The sequence below is a fragment of the Salmo salar genome, chromosome 03 (genome assembly GCF_965601325.2).
Source record: "Salmo salar chromosome 03, fSalSal1, whole genome shotgun sequence".
In the NCBI taxonomy this organism is placed as follows: Eukaryota; Metazoa; Chordata; class Actinopteri; order Salmoniformes; family Salmonidae; genus Salmo; species Salmo salar.
In genome coordinates, this window is record NC_138293.1 from 2,513,732 (window position 1) to 2,533,902 (window position 20,171).

Here is a 20,171-nt window from a genome sequence, read left to right on the forward strand (position 1 = left end):
TGTACATGCACCAGTGTGTTGGTCACCGCTTGTCACCGTTATACTGCAGGTCATGTATTGTTTAGTGTCTTTGCTGGCATGCATCTAACATTGTTTTATTTACATGCTAAAATCGCCACTGTGTCAACGACACTTTTAACGAAATTATTTGGGGAGTTTTTGTTGTTGCTGAACATTTCCGATATTCCGTAACCCGGAAGTACTTTTGTTTTGTAACGTCGCTGGTAAAGAAACCGATCAACACTTCAAAACGTTTTTCCTTCTTTCTCGTAAAAATGGTCAACGACTAAGATGAATAATCGTAATCGGCAATGGTAAGAGTTATTTGTCTGGTTTACATAGCTAGATAATCATTTCGGTAGTTTATATTTTATTATGTTTAGCTAATATAAGCTAGCTAGCGAAAAGTGTCTGGTTCTGCCTGGTTAGCTAGCCATGGAATGAATATAGTTAAATGAATATAATTAAATTAAACATGCATAACCTAACGTTATATTGATATAACAGCGTGGATTAATTTGTTTTAGGTAGTCTGAACTAGTGAGACTGCTGTCGTCTTCTCCCAACACTGACCTGTCTACTGGGATGGCCTCTGCACCACCACTACTGCAGCAGCCTGCTGCTGCCAACACAACCCAAGGTTTCATGTAACAACTACACATTTTATACTATTAACTAACGCTAATTTAATAGGGATGAGATGATTTGATAACGGAGTTTCCCGGAGCTCCGTCGTGGGAAGTTAGGCTATTTTTAAAGAACGAATTGTTCGACTCAATTTCTTTCATTTTAATTTGGATAATTGAACGAGTCAAATTCATCCGAGGCTGAAAAATGGACAAAGAGAAAGTTGGCTGAGCTGGAACAGTAGCGAGGTCATCATAGTAAATTAATGGCATTAAACGTTTACAGAGCCTCTTCTCACTGGAGTGATGCTTAGAGTTCAATTTCGCCCGAAATGGCACAACAACAAAAGGTATCCCTTTTTTATTTTCCAACTACCAACAGGTTTTTGAAACGAAACTGAAAAGTAACAACTCGTGTAGAAAGTAAACATCCGCACCTCGATAGTGCCAGTAGTGCTGATGTCTGCGTAACAAGGAAGTAGGAAACCAGTGACAATTTGGACTAGTTCTGGTCTAGCGATCGATGACAGCAGATTACGCTGCCCAACTTTATGTAATTAGAAAGAGGAGATTATCCTGATAAATATACACATTGTTTGATATTTGTCGAAATATACCAGCATGCCTCTCTCCATATGAAAACAATGGGGGGAGCTCCAGCAGCGTTTCCCTGTCTCATTGTCAACAATAGAGAAGCGGGCATTGTGACATAGAACAATAAACTGGGAATAGGATGTTGGGAAGGAGAGTTGGTGCTGACAGGGTGAAAAATGCACTAAAATAATGCCAGTTTTTTTTATTTTTATTTATTTACTAAAAAACTACAACAAGTAGTTGGGACATATGGTAATATTTATGAAACTTGGCTCCACGGCATATGCAATGAACTAGTTTTTTTTATCCGAAAAATGTGTCCAGTCTACCCAGTGTATACAGCAGGTGAAATGAACGAGTCACTCTGGGGGGGGGGGGGGGGGGTGAAAAAAAATAATCATGACTCGCAAGGCAGTAAAGAGAAAATACTGACTCGTTCGAACTGCATGTCACCATCTGACGTTCCGATGCAGTTTTCAAATAACTACGGATTCGACACAACGTAGCGATGCTTGTGTCAAAGTAACAATACCATGTGATGACGCTTTGGGACCTCACACTACCGTCTGGGAGGGGTCAGAACTTTTAACCTTTATCTAACTAGGCAAGTCAGGTAAGAACAAATTCTGATTTTCAATGACGGCCTAACAAAAGGTCTCCTGTGGGGACTGGGATTAAAAATAAATAAAATAAAAAATATATGACAAGAACACACATGACAAGAGAGACCTAAGACACCAACACGACACAGCATGGCAGCAACACAGCATGGCAGCAACACAGCATGGCAGCAACACAGCATGGCAGCAACACAGCATGGCAGCAACACAGCATGGCAGCAACACATGACTGGAGGAGACTGGTCCTGGGGGGCAGGGAGGAGACTGGTCCTGGGGGGCATGGATGTAAAGTGTGTGGAGGTGGCGCAGTTTGGCAGAGCTTGAATGTAGGGTGCATGGAGGGTCAGGGGGAGAGTAGGTATGCGGGTCCGATGTCATTTAGGGCTTTGTAGACAAGGATAATTGTGTAGTCAATCTCTTGAGGAAAAGGTAGCCGACGTAGATGAGCTGGACGGGGGCGATGTGGACAGACTGGTTTATTCGTGGCTCAGTCCTAGAGGCACTTTTTTTGGGGGGGAAGAGCTGTAGTTTGTGAATTGATTTTGCAAGTACTGTGTTCACATAATCAATTCTTGAACAAAATGAATGCATGGATTCATTTTTCTGTCCAGATGTAGTGAGCGAGGGTCCTCGGCGGGAGATGTTCTCCAAAAAGAATTGAAGGAGAGAGCAGGGTCGAAAACAAACAGCGCTACTTTGTCGATGGCATGAAAGTCCAATTTCTTTAACTGATTTCAACGTTGACATTCAGAATGACAAGATTGATTAGCTACTCAAAAAAATAATAATCCACATTAAAAAAACAACGCTAAATTGCTAATAGAATAGCAGAGCAATCAACCTTGGGCACCATCGAAAACAATAATAGTAAAACAATCTGTTTTTCACCTCGTCAAACTGATTCTATATTCTGATTCTAAAATTACAACTAGGCTACAGAATGGAAAATGGGGGATACCAAGTCAGTCATCCAACTGAATGTATTCAACTGAAATGTGTGTTCTGCATTTAACCCAACCCTTCTGAATCAGAGCGGTGCGGGGGGGCTGCTATAGTCGACATCCACATCTTCGGTGTCCGAGGAACAGTGGGTTAACTGCCTTGCTCAGGGGCAGAACGACAGATTTTTAACTTGTCAGCTCAGGGATTTGATCCAGCAGCCTTCTGGTTACTGGCCCAGCGCTCTTAACATTTTTACATTTACATTTTAGTCAAACACCATGCTCTACCAACTGAGCCACAGGGAAGATGCCACCTGATAGATGCAGGGTGCTCTGCATCTTCCTGAAAACTAGACCTATTGATAAATGTGCCATTTCTTATTTGTCAGCATGAATGAAATTAGTGAGTCATGGAGGCATATTCATTACGGAAACCGTTTGTTGTTTAGGAACCAAATGGAACAAAATGGGGAGGGGGCCGCGTTTTCCCATTTTGGAATAAACGGATTCTGTTGCTAAATGTTTTGCAACAGAATCGGCATAATGAATACACCCCTGCCTTGTTGACTGTATTAGCTTTACAATACTTGGCCTATAGCTAGTGATTAAGCTATTTGCTCCTGCTAGCTAGCAACAGGTCTACTTGTTTTAGCTAGCCAGCTAAGGTTGCTGCGTTCTATAAGTCAAGTTTGGAGTTATCTTACAGATTGAATTGATGGTATCACATTTTTTTTTTTTATAACTAAATAAATCACACTGTTGGCGTTTTTGTTGGACGAGACGTCTCTCAAGCTGTCACCAGCTGTGTTTTAGGTACAGAGAACGTTATTGGCAGACAAGATCAGCAGAGATGGTACCTGGATAGTGCACAAGTTTGCACAACTGTTTAGTACTTGGTATTTCCTTGTACAGCTAGTGAGCAGAAAAGTAAGTATTTAGAAAAAATGTGCTGTTTTTGATGGCTCGGGCTTGGTCCCTTAGTTCTACTGAAGGGAAATCTTAAAAAAAAAAAATACTTTTACCCCTTTTACCCCCCAACATCAGCACTCGACCTCACTAATGCTCCTGTGGCTGAATGGAAGCAAGTCCCCGCAGCAATGTTCCAACATCTAGTGGAAAGTCTTCCCAGAAGAGTGGAGGCTGTTATAGCAGCAATGTTCCAACATCTAGTGGAAAGCCTTCCCAGAAGAGTGGAGGCTGTTATAGCAGCAAAGGGGGGGACCAACTCCATATTAATACCCATGATTTTGGAATGAGATGTTGGACGAGCCGGTGTCCACATACACTACATGACCAAAAGTATCTTTCATATTAGTGAGAAATATTTTTTTTAAAAAAAGGTTTAAATTACTAAAAACCTTTTTTTTTTTTTATAGGGTTAGGGTTCTCACACGGCCATATTTACACGCTACAGCGCTTGTTTACGGGAAACAGGGAGAAGACTGCCTGTGTTTAATTTGCTATCTGCGTCTCCGAACACCTGTGTGTAAACGGAATCCACAAGCGTGTTGTCACTGAACAATATTTATCGACCGCAACTGTTTAAAACATTTAAAACAAGAAAGCTGTTGTGTTTCCTCTCTCTATAGGTCAGAGAATAACATGCACGTTATATGGTTGCCATCGTGTCTACACGGACACAGACAGCCTGGCCAAACACATCAAGGACCACCAGAATCACATCCCTACTCAGTCCCTCCCAGGTAAGCTCATAGAATACAACACACTTCCTGGATCTGGGAGGAGACATGGTTTTATGAATAAAGATTTACTTGTTGGATAAAGGTCAGACTCAGAAGTATCTGAACTGCTGCGTGTGTGTGTGATGATACAAAAAAAAAAAAACCATCACTGAGGACAGTTACAATTATTATAGTCGGATTAAAGCTGCACTATGCAGAAATCGCTCTTGTTGTTTCCTGGTTGATGAAATTCTATTAGTTCTCATAATTAAAGTTAATGTGATAAAACAAGCAAGTATTGTGTACAGAATCATCGTACCATCTAAACTGCTGTGAAATATCTTTTTCCATAACCAACAAGATTGTATTTTCAGCTGGTGTACCTTACTGAAAGTAAAAGACGCAAAAACGAAACACCAGGACCCACAATAAACCCAACCACAGACTAGAACCCAGCCAGCACTAGGACCCACAGTAAACCCAACCACAGACTAGAACCCAGCCAGCACTAGGACCCACAATAAACCCAACCACAGACTAGAACCCAGCCAGCACCAGGACCCACAATAAACCCAACCACAGACTAGAACCCAGCCAGCACCAGGACCCACAATAAACCCAACCACAGACTAGAACCCAGCCAGCACCAGGACCCACAATAAACCCAACCACAGACTAGAACCCAGCCAGGACTAGGACCCACAATAAACCCAACCACAGACTAGAACCCAGCCAGCACTAGGACCCACAATAAACCCAACCACAGACTAGAACCCAGCCAGCACCAGGACCCACAATAAACCCAACCACAGACTAGAACCCAGCCAGCACTAGGACCCACAGTAAACCCAACCACAGACTAGAACCCAGCCAGCACTAGGACCCACAATAAACCCAACCACAGACTAGAACCCAGCCAGCACTAGGACCCACAATAAACCCAACCACAGACTAGAACCCAGCCAGCACCAGGACCCACAATAAACCCAACCACAGACTAGAACCCAGCCAGCACCAGGACCCACAATAAACCCAACCACAGACTAGAACCCAGCCAGCACCAGGACCCACAATAAACCCAACCACAGACTAGAACCCAGCCAGCACTAGGACCCACAATAAACCCAACCACAGACTAGAACCCAGCCAGCACTAGGACCCACAGTAAACCCAACCACAGACTAGAACCCAGCCAGCACTAGGACCCACAGTAAACCCAACCACAGACTAGAACCCAGCCAGCACTAGGACCCACAGTAAACCCAACCACAGACTAGAACCCAGCCAGCACTAGGACCCACAATAAACCCAACCACAGACTAGAACCCAGCCAGCACTAGGACCCACAATAAACCCAACCACAGACTAGAACCCAGCCAGCACCAGGACCCACAATAAACCCAACCACAGACTAGAACCCAGCCAGCACCAGGACCCACAATAAACCCAACCACAGACTAGAACCCAGCCAGCACCAGGACCCACAATAAACCCAACCACAGACTAGAACCCAGCCAGCACCAGGACCCACAATAAACCCAACCACAGACTAGAACCCAGCCAGCACCAGGACCCACAATAAACCCAACCACAGACTAGAACCCAGCCAGCACCAGGACCCACAGAGAAGCATCTTGGAGGGGATGTAGTTTCCAGGATGATAGCCAGCAGAGAAGCACCTTGGAGGGGATGTAGTTTCCAGGATGATAGCCAGCAGAGAAGCACCTTGGAGGGGATGTAGTTTCCAGGATGATAGCCAGCAGAGAAGCACCTTGGAGGGGATGTAGTTTCCAGGATGATAGCCAGCAGAGAAGCACCTTGGAGGGGATGTAGTTTCCAGGATGATAGCCAGCAGAGAAGCACCTTGGAGGGGATGTAGTTTCCAGGATGATAGCCAGCAGAGAAGCATCTTGGAGGGATCTAGTTTCCAGGATGATAGCCAGCAGAGAAGCACCTTGGAGGGGATCTAGTTTCCAGGACAGGTCGGTGGAAAGTCCAAAAGAGTCAATCCAAGTGGAGTTCAAGTTGGACAGTAGTCCAAAAACATCCAAGGCACAATGTCAAGTGGAAGGATGAAAGCAGCAGGAGTCCGCTCAGATAATGCCCCGGTGCAGGATAGGGTGCCCAGGTATATCCAAATAGGCCTTAAAGGTTTCAGCAGACCTGTTTTGTATTAATAGCTCTGTTTACAATATTACACTATTGTCCAGTGTGTTCACAGCCAGAAGAAACGAAGGTAAATGGAGACGAAAATCCACTAAAAGTTTTTCAGCTACAAACACTGATCCGAGGAAAAGACAGGCTATCCACCATCTTGAAAAGTTGGTGTGGAAACGATTTTATGATATATACATTGTTTTTACCGAACTCACTTGACTCGCACATGAGGGGGAGCTGCACCTGGAGGGGGGAGGCTGGCTGGCGCTCCACCTGGAGGGGGGAGGCTGGCTGGCGCTCCACCTGGAGGGGGGAGGCTGGCTGGCGCTCCACCTGGAGGGGGGAGGCTGGCTGGCGCTCCACCTGGAGGGGGGAGGCTGGCTGGCGCTCCACCTGGAGGGGGGAGGCTGGCTGGCGCTCCACCTGGAGGGGGGAGGCTGGCTGGCGCTCCACCTGGAGGGGGGAGGTTGGCTGGCGCAGATCAAATCAACAGCTGGAATACCGATGTTTTTTTAAGGTGTTTACACGTCCTAATAATTCGAAAGATCGCTCAGAAAACTAGGTGTTTTTAATTGGCGTATGCTTACTTCCAATTTTGACCTTTACGCCCGATTTGAAAGATATTTTCCCTCCAGCCATAATCAGTTTAATATCAAATGTTCTCACCGTCTCTCGCCCTCCTCTCAGGTAAAGTTTTCCTCTGCTCCTCTATCGGCTGCAACGGCTCCTTTCCCAGCATGCAACATCTGATGGAACACATGAGACAGCACCACAAACCCAACACGTACTTCCTGTAGGTATCTGTGTGTGTGTGTGTGTGTGTGTGTGTGTGTGTGTGTGTGTACACACGAAGAGACTCGTCATTCTCCAGATGTCCCTCTGACAAGTGTGATGATTGTCTTGCTTCCCAACCCGTAAATGATTCCCCTCTTTCTCTCTACCAGGTGTCAGAGTTGTCGGTCCAAGCTGCGCTCCTACCGTGCCCTCCTCAAACATCTCCACACCTGCGCTAAGGTGGCTAAGAGCAAGGCCAAGGCTGGCGAGCAGGCAGAGGTCATGCCTGACCCTGACCCCGACGCTGCCGTTCCCATGGCTACAGACCAGGAGACCCCACAGCAGCAAGAGCCCATGGAGTCCGAGCCCTCTCACCCTATCCCTGAGTCCACTGGGTCTGAACATCTCTCTGCCCTGGCTCCCTCCCCTTACCAGCCCCCGGAGGATGGATCTCTCCTCGGCCTGGACCTCAACTCGGCCTTGCTCCCTGGGGCTTCCTCCCTCCAGGAGGGAGGTGTTGGTGGTGGTGGATTGTCAGTCGCCCAGCCCCCAAGCCTCACAGAGCAGCTCCCCGAGGGATCTTTCGGTTCCTTCTCACAGTACCTTCAATCTCCACTGGAAGTTTCTGGATCGGCGCTACAGCAACAGAGATCTCCCAGGCCCGTCCCTTCTGCTCTAGCTTCCTCTACGCCACCCCAAACCTCCACCGCGCCCGTCTCGAACGCTCGCTGGAGGAAGAATCAAGGTGAATATAATAACAGTCAGCTTGTTTGGTTGAATCTCAGGGTTAAGAAATGTTGGCATTTCTATTTGATTTCTTTTTTTTCGACCGCAGGCCTGTTTTTTTAGGAGAGATCGGTGCTCCACGTTGACCCGTCCGTGTTGAGTTGATATCACTTAAAAGCTTTAAAAACAGGGTTGTCAAACTCATATATATATATATATATAAAATTAAAAAAAGTTTAACTTTTAACATCAATTATCTAAATATGTGAACTATGATTTGTTAAAAAACAGTTTTTGCATAATTATGTTGAAGATTAGACCCTATTTTATGTAATCGGAGGCGGTTGTGTTGTGGTCGAGACTTTCTCTTGAATACAGGATGATGGGGGCCATTTCAATCAGAGAGATGGACCCCCCCCCCCCCCATCTAAAACGCAGCGGTCTGTAGGGGTCCATCTCTCTGAAATGACCCCTCCCTCCAGACCGCTGTGTTTTATCTGGTACATCGAATTACAAATTACAATCACTGCTCATGATGGCCGCCGGTCAACCAACCCGTTAAATGTCTGTTGTTTTCTCGTTGTATGATTTCAATAGGTTTTCCTACGGAGGATTGACAGTATCAATTAAAACAAACGATATTCCCGTTCAAGTCAACATCTCCATTTTGAAGGTTGAAATTGTAATTTTATTCCCATTTTTTTTGTTAGTACATGTATCAGCCAAAACATGACACCCACCCTATATTCAAAATAATGCGATCAGATGGTGGGAACAACACAAAACTCCTCCGATGATGATGATGATGATGATGATGATGATGATGTAAAATAGGGTCTAAGCTACAATGTGAAAAAAGTATTAAATTATATCAAACTCAACTATTTTATTTCCCGCTGATGAAAGTATGGATATCGTAGGGTTGGACAAAACGGGTCACCTCTGAGCACGTCTACATTACCGGTCAAAAAGGGTTACAACACCTTCTCATTCAAGGGTTTTTGCTTTATTTTCTACTATTTTCTACATTGTAGAATAATAGTGAAAACATTCAAACTATGAAATAACACATATGGAATCATGTAGTAAATAAAGAGTGTGTAAAGCTGTCCCTCAAGGTAAAGGCTATTTTGAAGAATCTCAAAAACAAAATCTATTTTAATTTAACACTTTTTTTTTCTTCTGGTTACTCCATGATTCCATATGTGTTATTTCATAGTTTTGATGTCTTCACTATTATTCTACAATGTAGAAAATATTAAAAAAATAAAGTAAAAACCCTGGAATGAGAAGGTGTGTCCAATCTTTTGACTGGTGCTGTATCTCCTGAATGTTTTTGGGCATTAAGGTCGTAAGAAGTCTCTTTCAGACCACTCCTACCATGAGTAAATATATATATATTGAACATTTTCGTTCAGAAGTTGCTTGGATTTCACGGCCGTGTCAGTTCACGTTGAATAGTAGTCCTATTTTAGCCTGGTCCCAGGTCTGTTTGTGCTATAGTCAACTGCAACGACCATAGGAGTTGGGGCTAAACAGATCTGGGACCACCAGGCTTGTCCTGTTGGAGATCCCTGGATGAGACAGACAGACCGACTTGCTGATTGAACTGTGTTTTTATCGTGTCCTGCCAGACGCTCCTCTAAGTCACAGATGGGCCTCTCCTCCAGCCAGTCACAGGTTATCTAGAGATGGAGCACAGGTGAGACGTGGAGAAACAACTACACACTAAACACAACTAGAGAGAGAGAGACCACTAAACACACAACTAGAGAGAGAGAGAGAGAGAGACCACTAAACACACAACTAGAGAGAGAGAGAGAGAGAGAGAGACCACTAAACACACAACTAGAGAGAGAGAGAGAGAGACCACTAAACACACAACTAGAGAGAGAGAGAGAGAGACCACTAAACACACAACTAGAGAGAGAGAGAGAGACCACTAAACACACAACTAGAGAGAGAGAGAGAGAGACCACTAAACACACAACTAGAGAGAGAGAGAGAGAGAGACCACTAAACACACAACTAGAGAGAGAGAGAGAGAGAGAGACCACTAAACACACAACTAGAGAGAGAGAGAGAGACCACTAAACACACAACTAGAGAGAGAGAGAGAGACCACTAAACACACAACTAGAGAGAGAGAGAGACCACTAAACACACAACTAGAGAGAGAGAGACCACTAAACACACAACTAGAGAGAGAGAGACCACTAAACACACAACTAGAGAGAGAGAGACCACTAAACACACAACTAGAGAGAGAGAGAGAGAGACCACTAAACACACAACTAGAGAGAGAGAGAGACCACTAAACACACAACTAGAGAGAGAGAGAGAGAGACCACTAAACACACAACTAGAGAGAGAGAGAGAGAGAGAGAGAGAGACCACTAAACACACAACTAGAGAGAGAGAGAGACCACTAAACACACAACTAGAGAGAGAGAGAGAGAGACCACTAAACACACAACTAGAGAGAGAGAGAGAGACCACTAAACACACAACTAGAGAGAGAGAGAGAGAGAGAGAGAGAGAGACCACTAAACACACAACTAGAGAGAGAGAGAGACCACTAAACACACAACTAGAGAGAGAGAGAGACCACTAAACACAACTAGAGAGAGAGAGAGAGAGAGAGAGACCACTAAACACACAACTAGAGAGAGAGAGAGACCACTAAACACACAACTAGAGAGAGAGAGAGACCACTAAACACACAACTAGAGAGAGAGAGAGACCACTAAACACACAACTAGAGAGAGAGAGAGACCACTAAACACACAACTAGAGAGAGAGAGAGACCACTAAACACACAACTAGAGAGAGAGAGAGAGAGAGAGAGACCACTAAACACACAACTAGAGAGAGAGAGAGAGAGAGAGACCACTAAACACACAACTAGAGAGAGAGAGAGACCACTAAACACACAACTAGAGAGAGAGAGAGACCACTAAACACACAACTAGAGAGAGAGAGAGACCACTAAACACACAACTAGAGAGAGAGAGAGACCACTAAACACACAACTAGAGAGAGAGAGAGACCACTAAACACACAACTAGAGAGAGAGAGAGACCACTAAACACACAACTAGAGAGAGAGAGAGAGAGAGAGAGACCACTAAACACACAACTAGAGAGAGAGAGAGAGAGAGACCACTAAACACACAACTAGAGAGAGAGAGAGACCACTAAACACACAACTAGAGAGAGAGAGAGAGACCACTAAACACACAACTAGAGAGAGAGAGAGAGAGACCACTAAACACACAACTAGAGAGAGAGAGAGACCACTAAACACACAACTAGAGAGAGAGAGAGACCACTAAACACACAACTAGAGAGAGAGAGAGAGAGACCACTAAACACACAACTAGAGAGAGAGAGAGACCACTAAACACACAACTAGAGAGAGAGAGAGAGAGAGAGACCACTAAACACACAACTAGAGAGAGAGAGAGAGAGAGAGAGACCACTAAACACACAACTAGAGAGAGAGAGAGAGAGAGACCACTAAACACACAACTAGAGAGAGAGAGAGAGAGAGACCACTAAACACACAACTAGAGAGAGAGAGAGAGAGAGACCACTAAACACACAACTAGAGAGAGAGAGAGAGAGAGAGACCACTAAACACACAACTAGAGAGAGAGAGAGAGAGAGACCACTAAACACACAACTAGAGAGAGAGAGAGAGACCACTAAACACACAACTAGAGAGAGAGAGAGAGAGAGAGACCACTAAACACACAACTAGAGAGAGAGAGAGAGAGACCACTAAACACACAACGAGAGAGAGAGAGACCACTAAACACACAACTAGAGAGAGAGAGAGAGACCACTAAACACACAACTAGAGAGAGAGAGAGACCACTAAACACACAACTAGAGAGAGAGAGAGACCACTAAACACACAACTAGAGAGAGAGAGAGAGAGAGAGACCACTAAACACACAACTAGAGAGAGAGAGAGAGAGACCACTAAACACACAACTAGAGAGAGAGAGAGAGACCACTAAACACACAACTAGAGAGAGAGAGAGAGAGAGACCACTAAACACACAACTAGAGAGAGAGAGAGAGAGAGACCACTAAACACACAACTAGAGAGAGAGAGAGAGAGACCACTAAACACACAACTAGAGAGAGAGAGAGAGAGACCACTAAACACACAACTAGAGAGAGAGAGAGAGACCACTAAACACACAACTAGAGAGAGAGAGAGAGAGAGACCACTAAACACACAACTAGAGAGAGAGAGAGAGACCACTAAACACACAACTAGAGAGAGAGAGAGAGAGAGACCACTAAACACACAACTAGAGAGAGAGAGAGAGAGAGACCACTAAACACACAACGAGAGAGAGAGAGAGAGAGAGAGACCACTAAACACACAACTAGAGAGAGAGAGAGACCACTAAACACACAACTAGAGAGAGAGAGAGAGAGAGAGACCACTAAACACACAACTAGAGAGAGAGAGAGAGAGAGAGACCACTAAACACACAACTAGAGAGAGAGAGAGAGAGAGACCACTAAACACACAACTAGAGAGAGAGAGAGAGAGAGAGAGAGACCACCAAACACACAACTAGAGAGAGAGAGAGAGAGAGAGAGAGAGAGAGAGACCACTAAACACACAACTAGAAAGAGAGAGAGAGACCACTAAACACACAACTAGAGAGAGAGAGAGAGAGACCACTAAACACACAACTAGAGAGAGAGAGAGAGAGAGAGACCACTAAACACACAACTAGAGAGAGAGAGAGACCACTAAACACACAACTAGAGAGAGAGAGAGAGAGAGACCACTAAACACACAACTAGAGAGAGAGAGAGAGACCACTAAACACACAACTAGAGAGAGAGAGAGACCACTAAACACACAACTAGAGAGAGAGAGAGACCACTAAACACACAACTAGAGAGAGAGAGAGACCACTAAACACACAACTAGAGAGAGAGAGAGACCACTAAACACACAACTAGAGAGAGAGAGAGAGAGAGAGAGACCACTAAACACACAACTAGAGAGAGAGAGAGAGAGAGACCACTAAACACACAACTAGAGAGAGAGAGAGACCACTAAACACACAACTAGAGAGAGAGAGAGAGACCACTAAACACACAACTAGAGAGAGAGAGAGAGCACTAAACACACAACTAGAGAGAGAGAGAGACCACTAAACACACAACTAGAGAGAGAGAGAGACCACTAAACACACAACTAGAGAGAGAGAGAGAGAGACCACTAAACACACAACTAGAGAGAGAGAGAGACCACTAAACACACAACTAGAGAGAGAGAGAGAGAGAGAGACCACTAAACACACAACTAGAGAGAGAGAGAGAGAGAGAGAGACCACTAAACACACAACTAGAGAGAGAGAGAGAGAGAGACCACTAAACACACAACTAGAGAGAGAGAGAGAGAGAGACCACTAAACACACAACTAGAGAGAGAGAGAGAGAGAGACCACTAAACACACAACTAGAGAGAGAGAGAGAGAGAGACCACTAAACACACAACTAGAGAGAGAGAGAGAGAGAGACCACTAAACACACAACTAGAGAGAGAGAGAGAGACCACTAAACACACAACTAGAGAGAGAGAGAGAGAGAGAGACCACTAAACACACAACTAGAGAGAGAGAGAGAGAGACCACTAAACACACAACGAGAGAGAGAGAGACCACTAAACACACAACTAGAGAGAGAGAGAGAGACCACTAAACACACAACTAGAGAGAGAGAGAGACCACTAAACACACAACTAGAGAGAGAGAGAGACCACTAAACACACAACTAGAGAGAGAGAGAGAGAGAGAGACCACTAAACACACAACTAGAGAGAGAGAGAGAGAGACCACTAAACACACAACTAGAGAGAGAGAGAGAGACCACTAAACACACAACTAGAGAGAGAGAGAGAGAGAGACCACTAAACACACAACTAGAGAGAGAGAGAGAGAGAGACCACTAAACACACAACTAGAGAGAGAGAGAGAGAGACCACTAAACACACAACTAGAGAGAGAGAGAGAGAGACCACTAAACACACAACTAGAGAGAGAGAGAGAGACCACTAAACACACAACTAGAGAGAGAGAGAGAGAGAGACCACTAAACACACAACTAGAGAGAGAGAGACCACTAAACACACAACTAGAGAGAGAGAGAGAGAGAGACCACTAAACACACAACTAGAGAGAGAGAGAGAGAGAGACCACTAAACACACAACGAGAGAGAGAGAGAGAGAGAGAGACCACTAAACACACAACTAGAGAGAGAGAGAGACCACTAAACACACAACTAGAGAGAGAGAGAGAGAGAGAGACCACTAAACACACAACTAGAGAGAGAGAGAGAGAGAGAGACCACTAAACACACAACTAGAGAGAGAGAGAGAGAGAGACCACTAAACACACAACTAGAGAGAGAGAGAGAGAGAGAGAGACCACCAAACACACAACTAGAGAGAGAGAGAGAGAGAGAGAGAGAGAGACCACTAAACACACAACTAGAAAGAGAGAGAGAGACCACTAAACACACAACTAGAGAGAGAGAGAGAGAGAGAGACCACTAAACACACAACTAGAGAGAGAGAGAGACCACTAAACACACAACTAGAGAGAGAGAGAGAGAGAGACCACTAAACACACAACTAGAGAGAGAGAGAGAGAGACCACTAAACACACAACTAGAGAGAGAGAGAGACCACTAAACACACAACTAGAGAGAGAGAGAGAGACCACTAAACACACAACTAGAGAGAGAGAGAGAGACCACTAAACACACAACTAGAGAGAGAGAGAGACCACTAAACACACAACTAGAGAGAGAGACCACTAAACACACAACTAGAGAGAGAGAGAGACCACTAAACACACAACTAGAGAGAGAGAGAGACCACTAAACACACAACTAGAGAGAGAGAGAGACCACTAAACACACAACTAGAGAGAGAGAGAGAGAGAGAGAGAGAGAGAGACCACTAAACACACAACTAGAGAGAGAGAGAGAGAGAGACCACTAAACACACAACTAGAGAGAGAGAGAGACCACTAAACACACAACTAGAGAGAGAGAGAGAGAGAGACCACTAAACACACAACTAGAGAGAGAGAGAGACCACTAAACACACAACTAGAGAGAGAGAGAGAGACCACTAAACACACAACTAGAGAGAGAGAGAGAGAGAGACCACTAAACACACAACTAGAGAGAGAGAGAGAGAGAGACCACTAAACACACAACTAGAGAGAGAGAGAGACCACTAAACACACAACTAGAGAGAGAGAGAGAGAGACCACTAAACACACAACTAGAGAGAGAGAGAGAGAGACCACTAAACACACAACTAGAGAGAGAGAGAGAGAGAGAGACCACTAAACACACAACTAGAGAGAGAGAGAGAGAGAGAGACCACTAAACACACAACTAGAGAGAGAGAGAGAGAGAGAGAGACCACTAAACACACAACTAGAGAGAGAGAGAGAGAGAGACCACTAAACACACAACTAGAGAGAGAGAGAGAGAGAGACCACTAAACACACAACTAGAGAGAGAGAGAGAGAGAGACCACTAAACACACAACTAGAGAGAGAGAGAGAGAGAGACCACTAAACACACAACTAGAGAGAGAGAGAGAGAGAGACCACTAAACACACAACTAGAGAGAGAGAGAGACCACTAAACACACAACTAGAGAGAGAGAGAGAGACCACTAAACACACAACTAGAGAGAGAGAGAGACCACTAAACACACAACTAGAGAGAGAGACCACTAAACACACAACTAGAGAGAGAGAGAGACCACTAAACACACAACTAGAGAGAGAGAGAGACCACTAAACACACAACTAGAGAGAGAGAGAGACCACTAAACACACAACTAGAGAGAGAGAGAGAGAGAGAGAGAGAGACCACTAAACACACAACTAGAGAGAGAGAGAGAGAGAGACCACTAAACACACAACTAGAGAGAGAGAGAGAGAGAGAGAGAGAGACCACTAAACACACAACTAGAGAGAGAGAGAGACCACTAAACACACAACTAGAGAGAGAGAGAGAGAGAGACCACTAAACACACAACTAGAGAGAGAGAGAGACCACTAAACACACAACTAGAGAGAGAGAGAGAGACCACTAAACACACAACTAGAGAGAGAGAGAGAGAGAGACCACTAAACACACAACTAGAGAGAGAGAGAGAGAGAGACCACTAAACACACAACTAGAGAGAGAGAGAGAGAGAGACCACTAAACACACAACTAGAGAGAGAGAGAGAGAGACCACTAAACACACAACTAGAGAGAGAGAGAGAGAGACCACTAAACACAAGTGAGAGAGAGAGAGAGAGAGAGAGAGAGAGACCACTAAACACACAACTAGAGAGAGAGAGAGAGAGACCACTAAACACACAACTAGAGAGAGAGAGAGACCACTAAACACACAACTAGAGAGAGAGAGAGAGAGAGACCACTAAACACACAACTAGAGAGAGAGAGAGAGAGAGACCACTAAACACACAACTAGAGAGAGAGAGAGAGAGAGACCACTAAACACACAACTAGAGAGAGAGAGAGAGAGAGACCACTAAACACACAACTAGAGAGAGAGAGAGAGAGAGAGACCACTAAACACACAACTAGAGAGAGAGAGAGAGAGACCACTAAACACACAACTAGAGAGAGAGAGAGAGAGACCACTAAACACACAACTAGAGAGAGAGAGAGAGAGACCACTAAACACACAACTAGAGAGAGAGAGAGAGAGAGACCACTAAACACACAACTAGAGAGAGAGAGAGAGAGAGACCACTAAACACACAACTAGAGAGAGAGAGAGAGAGAGACCACTAAACACACAACTAGAGAGAGAGAGAGAGAGAGACCACTAAACACACAACTAGAGAGAGAGAGAGAGAGAGACCACTAAACACACAACTAGAGAGAGAGAGAGAGACCACTAAACACACAACTAGAGAGAGAGAGAGAGACCACTAAACACACAACTAGAGAGAGAGAGAGAGAGAGAGACCACTAAACACACAACTAGAGAGAGAGAGAGAGAGAGAGACCACTAAACACACAACTAGAGAGAGAGAGAGAGAGAGAGACCACTAAACACACAACTAGAGAGAGAGAGAGAGAGAGAGACCACTAAACACACAACTAGAGAGAGAGAGAGAGAGAGAGACCACTAAACACACAACTAGAGAGAGAGAGAGAGAGACCACTAAACACACAACTAGAGAGAGAGAGAGAGAGACCACTAAACACACAACTAGAGAGAGAGAGAGAGACCACTAAACACACAACTAGAGAGAGAGAGAGAGAGAGAGAGAGACCACTAAACACACAACTAGAGAGAGAGAGAGAGAGAGAGAGAGACCACTAAACACACAACTAGAGAGAGAGAGAGAGAGAGAGAGAGACCACTAAACACACAACTAGAGAGAGAGAGAGAGAGACCACTAAACACACAACTAGAGAGAGAGAGAGAGAGACCACTAAACACACAACTAGAGAGAGAGAGAGAGAGAGACCACCAAACACACAACTAGAGAGAGAGAGAGAGAGAGAGACCACTAAACACACAACTAGAGAGAGAGAGAGACCACTAAACACACAACTAGAGAGAGAGAGAGAGAGAGACCACTAAACACACAACTAGAGAGAGAGAGAGAGAGACCACTAAACACACAACTAGAGAGAGAGAGAGAGAGACCACTAAACACACAACTAGAGAGAGAGAGAGAGAGAGACCACTAAACACACAACTAGAGAGAGAGAGAGAGAGAGACCACTAAACACACAACTAGAGAGAGAGAGAGAGAGAGAGACCACTAAACACACAACTAGAGAGAGAGAGAGAGAGAGACCACTAAACACACAACTAGAGAGAGAGAGAGAGAGAGAGACCACTAAACACACAACCAGAGAGAGAGAGAGACCACTAAACTGCCCTCTGGTCATATCCAATGGAATTCTCCTGCTTCTTCCTCCAATGCTAACCTGCGTTATTGGCTTCCTCCCCTTCCTGCTGACTTGGCTTCCCTTTTCCTGCCCCGGCCTAACCAATCACCTAACCAATCCATCATTCAACCTGTCCAACTCCCAGATTCACTGACACAGCAAGGTGTGTATGCTTTCACCAGCAGGGGTATTAACCTCTAAAAGTCTAAGACTATAAATATATAACTATATATATAACTATATATATATATATAACTATAGCCGATATAGAATAACACATTCAGAACTGGCAACAACAAAAAATGCCCAGACTTGAACCCGAGCGAACATCTCTGGAGAGACCTGAAAGTAGCGATGCTCCCCATCCAACCTGACAGAGATTGAGAGGATCTGCAGAGAAGAATGAGAGAAACTCCCCAAAATACAGGTGTTGCCAAGCTTGTAGCGTCGTACCCAAGAAGACTCGAGGCTGTAATCGCTGCCAAAAGTGCTTCAACAAAGTTCTGAGTGAAGGGTCTACATAACTTTATTTTTAATACTTTTGCAAAAAATTCTATAAACCTGTTTTTGCTTTGTCATTATGGGGTATTGTGTGTAGATTGATGAGGGGGGGGGGGGGGAAAACTATTTAATCCGTTTTAGAATGAGGCTGTAACGTAACGTGGAAAAAGCCAAGGTGTCTGAATACTTTCCAAATGCTCTGTATATGAAAGCTCAGGAAATATGGTTTTATTTGGACACATATTTAACCCCTCATTTTTGTTGGCACAAAAACCCTCCGAGTCCTTGTGACACTTGAGTTTTTTTAGGCCAAACCTTTCAGACACCTGTGAGAGAGAATACATGATCTGACAAACACCACTCTAGAGCTCTTCCACCGCAGATGCAGAAGGCCCGACATCGGCGTATATGTGGTGGATTGAGAGATGCAGCCCAAGCAAAAGACTGATATCTATAGCTTAAACTGACAGATTTTGGATTTATTATTGTTACTTAGATTGATATTAGACTTTTTAAGGATTAACTACCATTCAGATGTCTGGGTCCGTTAACGTAAAACCTTTGTCTACAGAACATGCAGATGAGCGTTCTTTATCATACTATCTCTCGTTCCATCTGGTACCTACTGAACAAGGCCCCTGTCTGTGCCCAAGCGCCGACTTCCTTTTAGTAGAGGTCTGTGATGTGAAGAGCTATAGGTTCATTGTGGCTTTCAAGTAGTACAGGGCTGAGGGCTTGTGGCTTTCAAGTAGTACAGGGCTGAGGGCTTGTGGCTTTCAAGTAGTACAGGGCTGAGGGCTTGTGGCTTTCAAGTAGTACAGGGCTGAGGGCTTGTGGCTTTCAAGTAGTACAGGGCTGAGGGCTTGTGGCTTTCAAGTAGTACAGGGCTGAGGGCTTGTGGCTTTCAAGTAGTACAGGGCTGAGGGCTTGTGGCTTTCAAGTAGTACAGGGCTGAGGGCTTGTGGCTTTCAAGTAGTACAGGGCTGAGGGCTTGTGGCTTTGCTGTCTGGCTGCCTTCACTTCAATGTTGATTCATGTTCACCAGCTTCCACTTTCCCACCCCGCCCGCCCTTGTCAAAAACCTTGTGCTTTTTAGGCTACACATGCTTTGACCTTACATCAATCTGAAACCACTATCCCACGTGTTAACAATATGGACCACTAGACCCTACCCCTTAGGGAGATGTGAGAGGATTTGATTGGTGTAACTTCTACCTAAGCCTATCAGAGAGCAAAGGGCAGCTACTACCTACCATGTTTACACCCTCAGCTCCTCCCCAAGGGTCTAGGAGTCCATTTTGGGATTGGACCATGGTTAATGTACAGAGTTACACCTCTTCCCTCCAGGTCAATCCTTCAACGGCCGTATTCTATGGAAACACACCAAGGGGCGCTACAGCTGTGTCCAGTGTGGCCACTCCACCCCAAACAGGAAGGAGATGACTGCCCACATCAAGGGCCAACACAAGAGCCCTGCTGCCAGGCCTGGTAACGACACGGGTACCACTGTCTATTATAGCCTCTGTTGTCTAGTAAATCCCATCGTCTATGCTGTAACATTTG

At 44.8% G+C, this 20,171-nt stretch overlaps 1 protein-coding gene across 5 annotated transcripts in view; it reads left to right on the forward strand.

The window, feature by feature from the left end:
- Positions 1–12: 12 nt before the first annotated feature.
- The window catches only part of znf414 (zinc finger protein 414), a 20,434-nt gene continuing 275 nt past the window's right edge, over positions 13–20,171 (forward strand). Inside the window, exons 1-7 of one of the 5 annotated variants that reach the window (XR_006769034.2) lie at positions 13–314; positions 532–640; positions 4,371–4,484; positions 7,308–7,413; positions 7,565–8,139; positions 9,755–9,822; positions 19,956–20,108. Coding sequence is in view for 4 of the 5 variants with exons in the window: in XM_014187585.3 (XP_014043060.3) it covers positions 312–314; positions 532–640; positions 4,371–4,484; positions 7,308–7,413; positions 7,565–8,139; positions 9,755–9,822; positions 19,956–20,051 (1,071 nt within the window). In the remaining variant the exon portion in view is untranslated. Of the gene's footprint in view, positions 315–527; positions 641–4,370; positions 4,485–7,307; positions 7,414–7,564; positions 8,140–9,754; positions 9,823–19,955; positions 20,109–20,171 lie in introns of all 5 variants that reach the window. The other 4 variants (XM_014187585.3, XM_045714394.2, XM_045714395.2 and 1 more) reach the window with 4 other exon arrangements.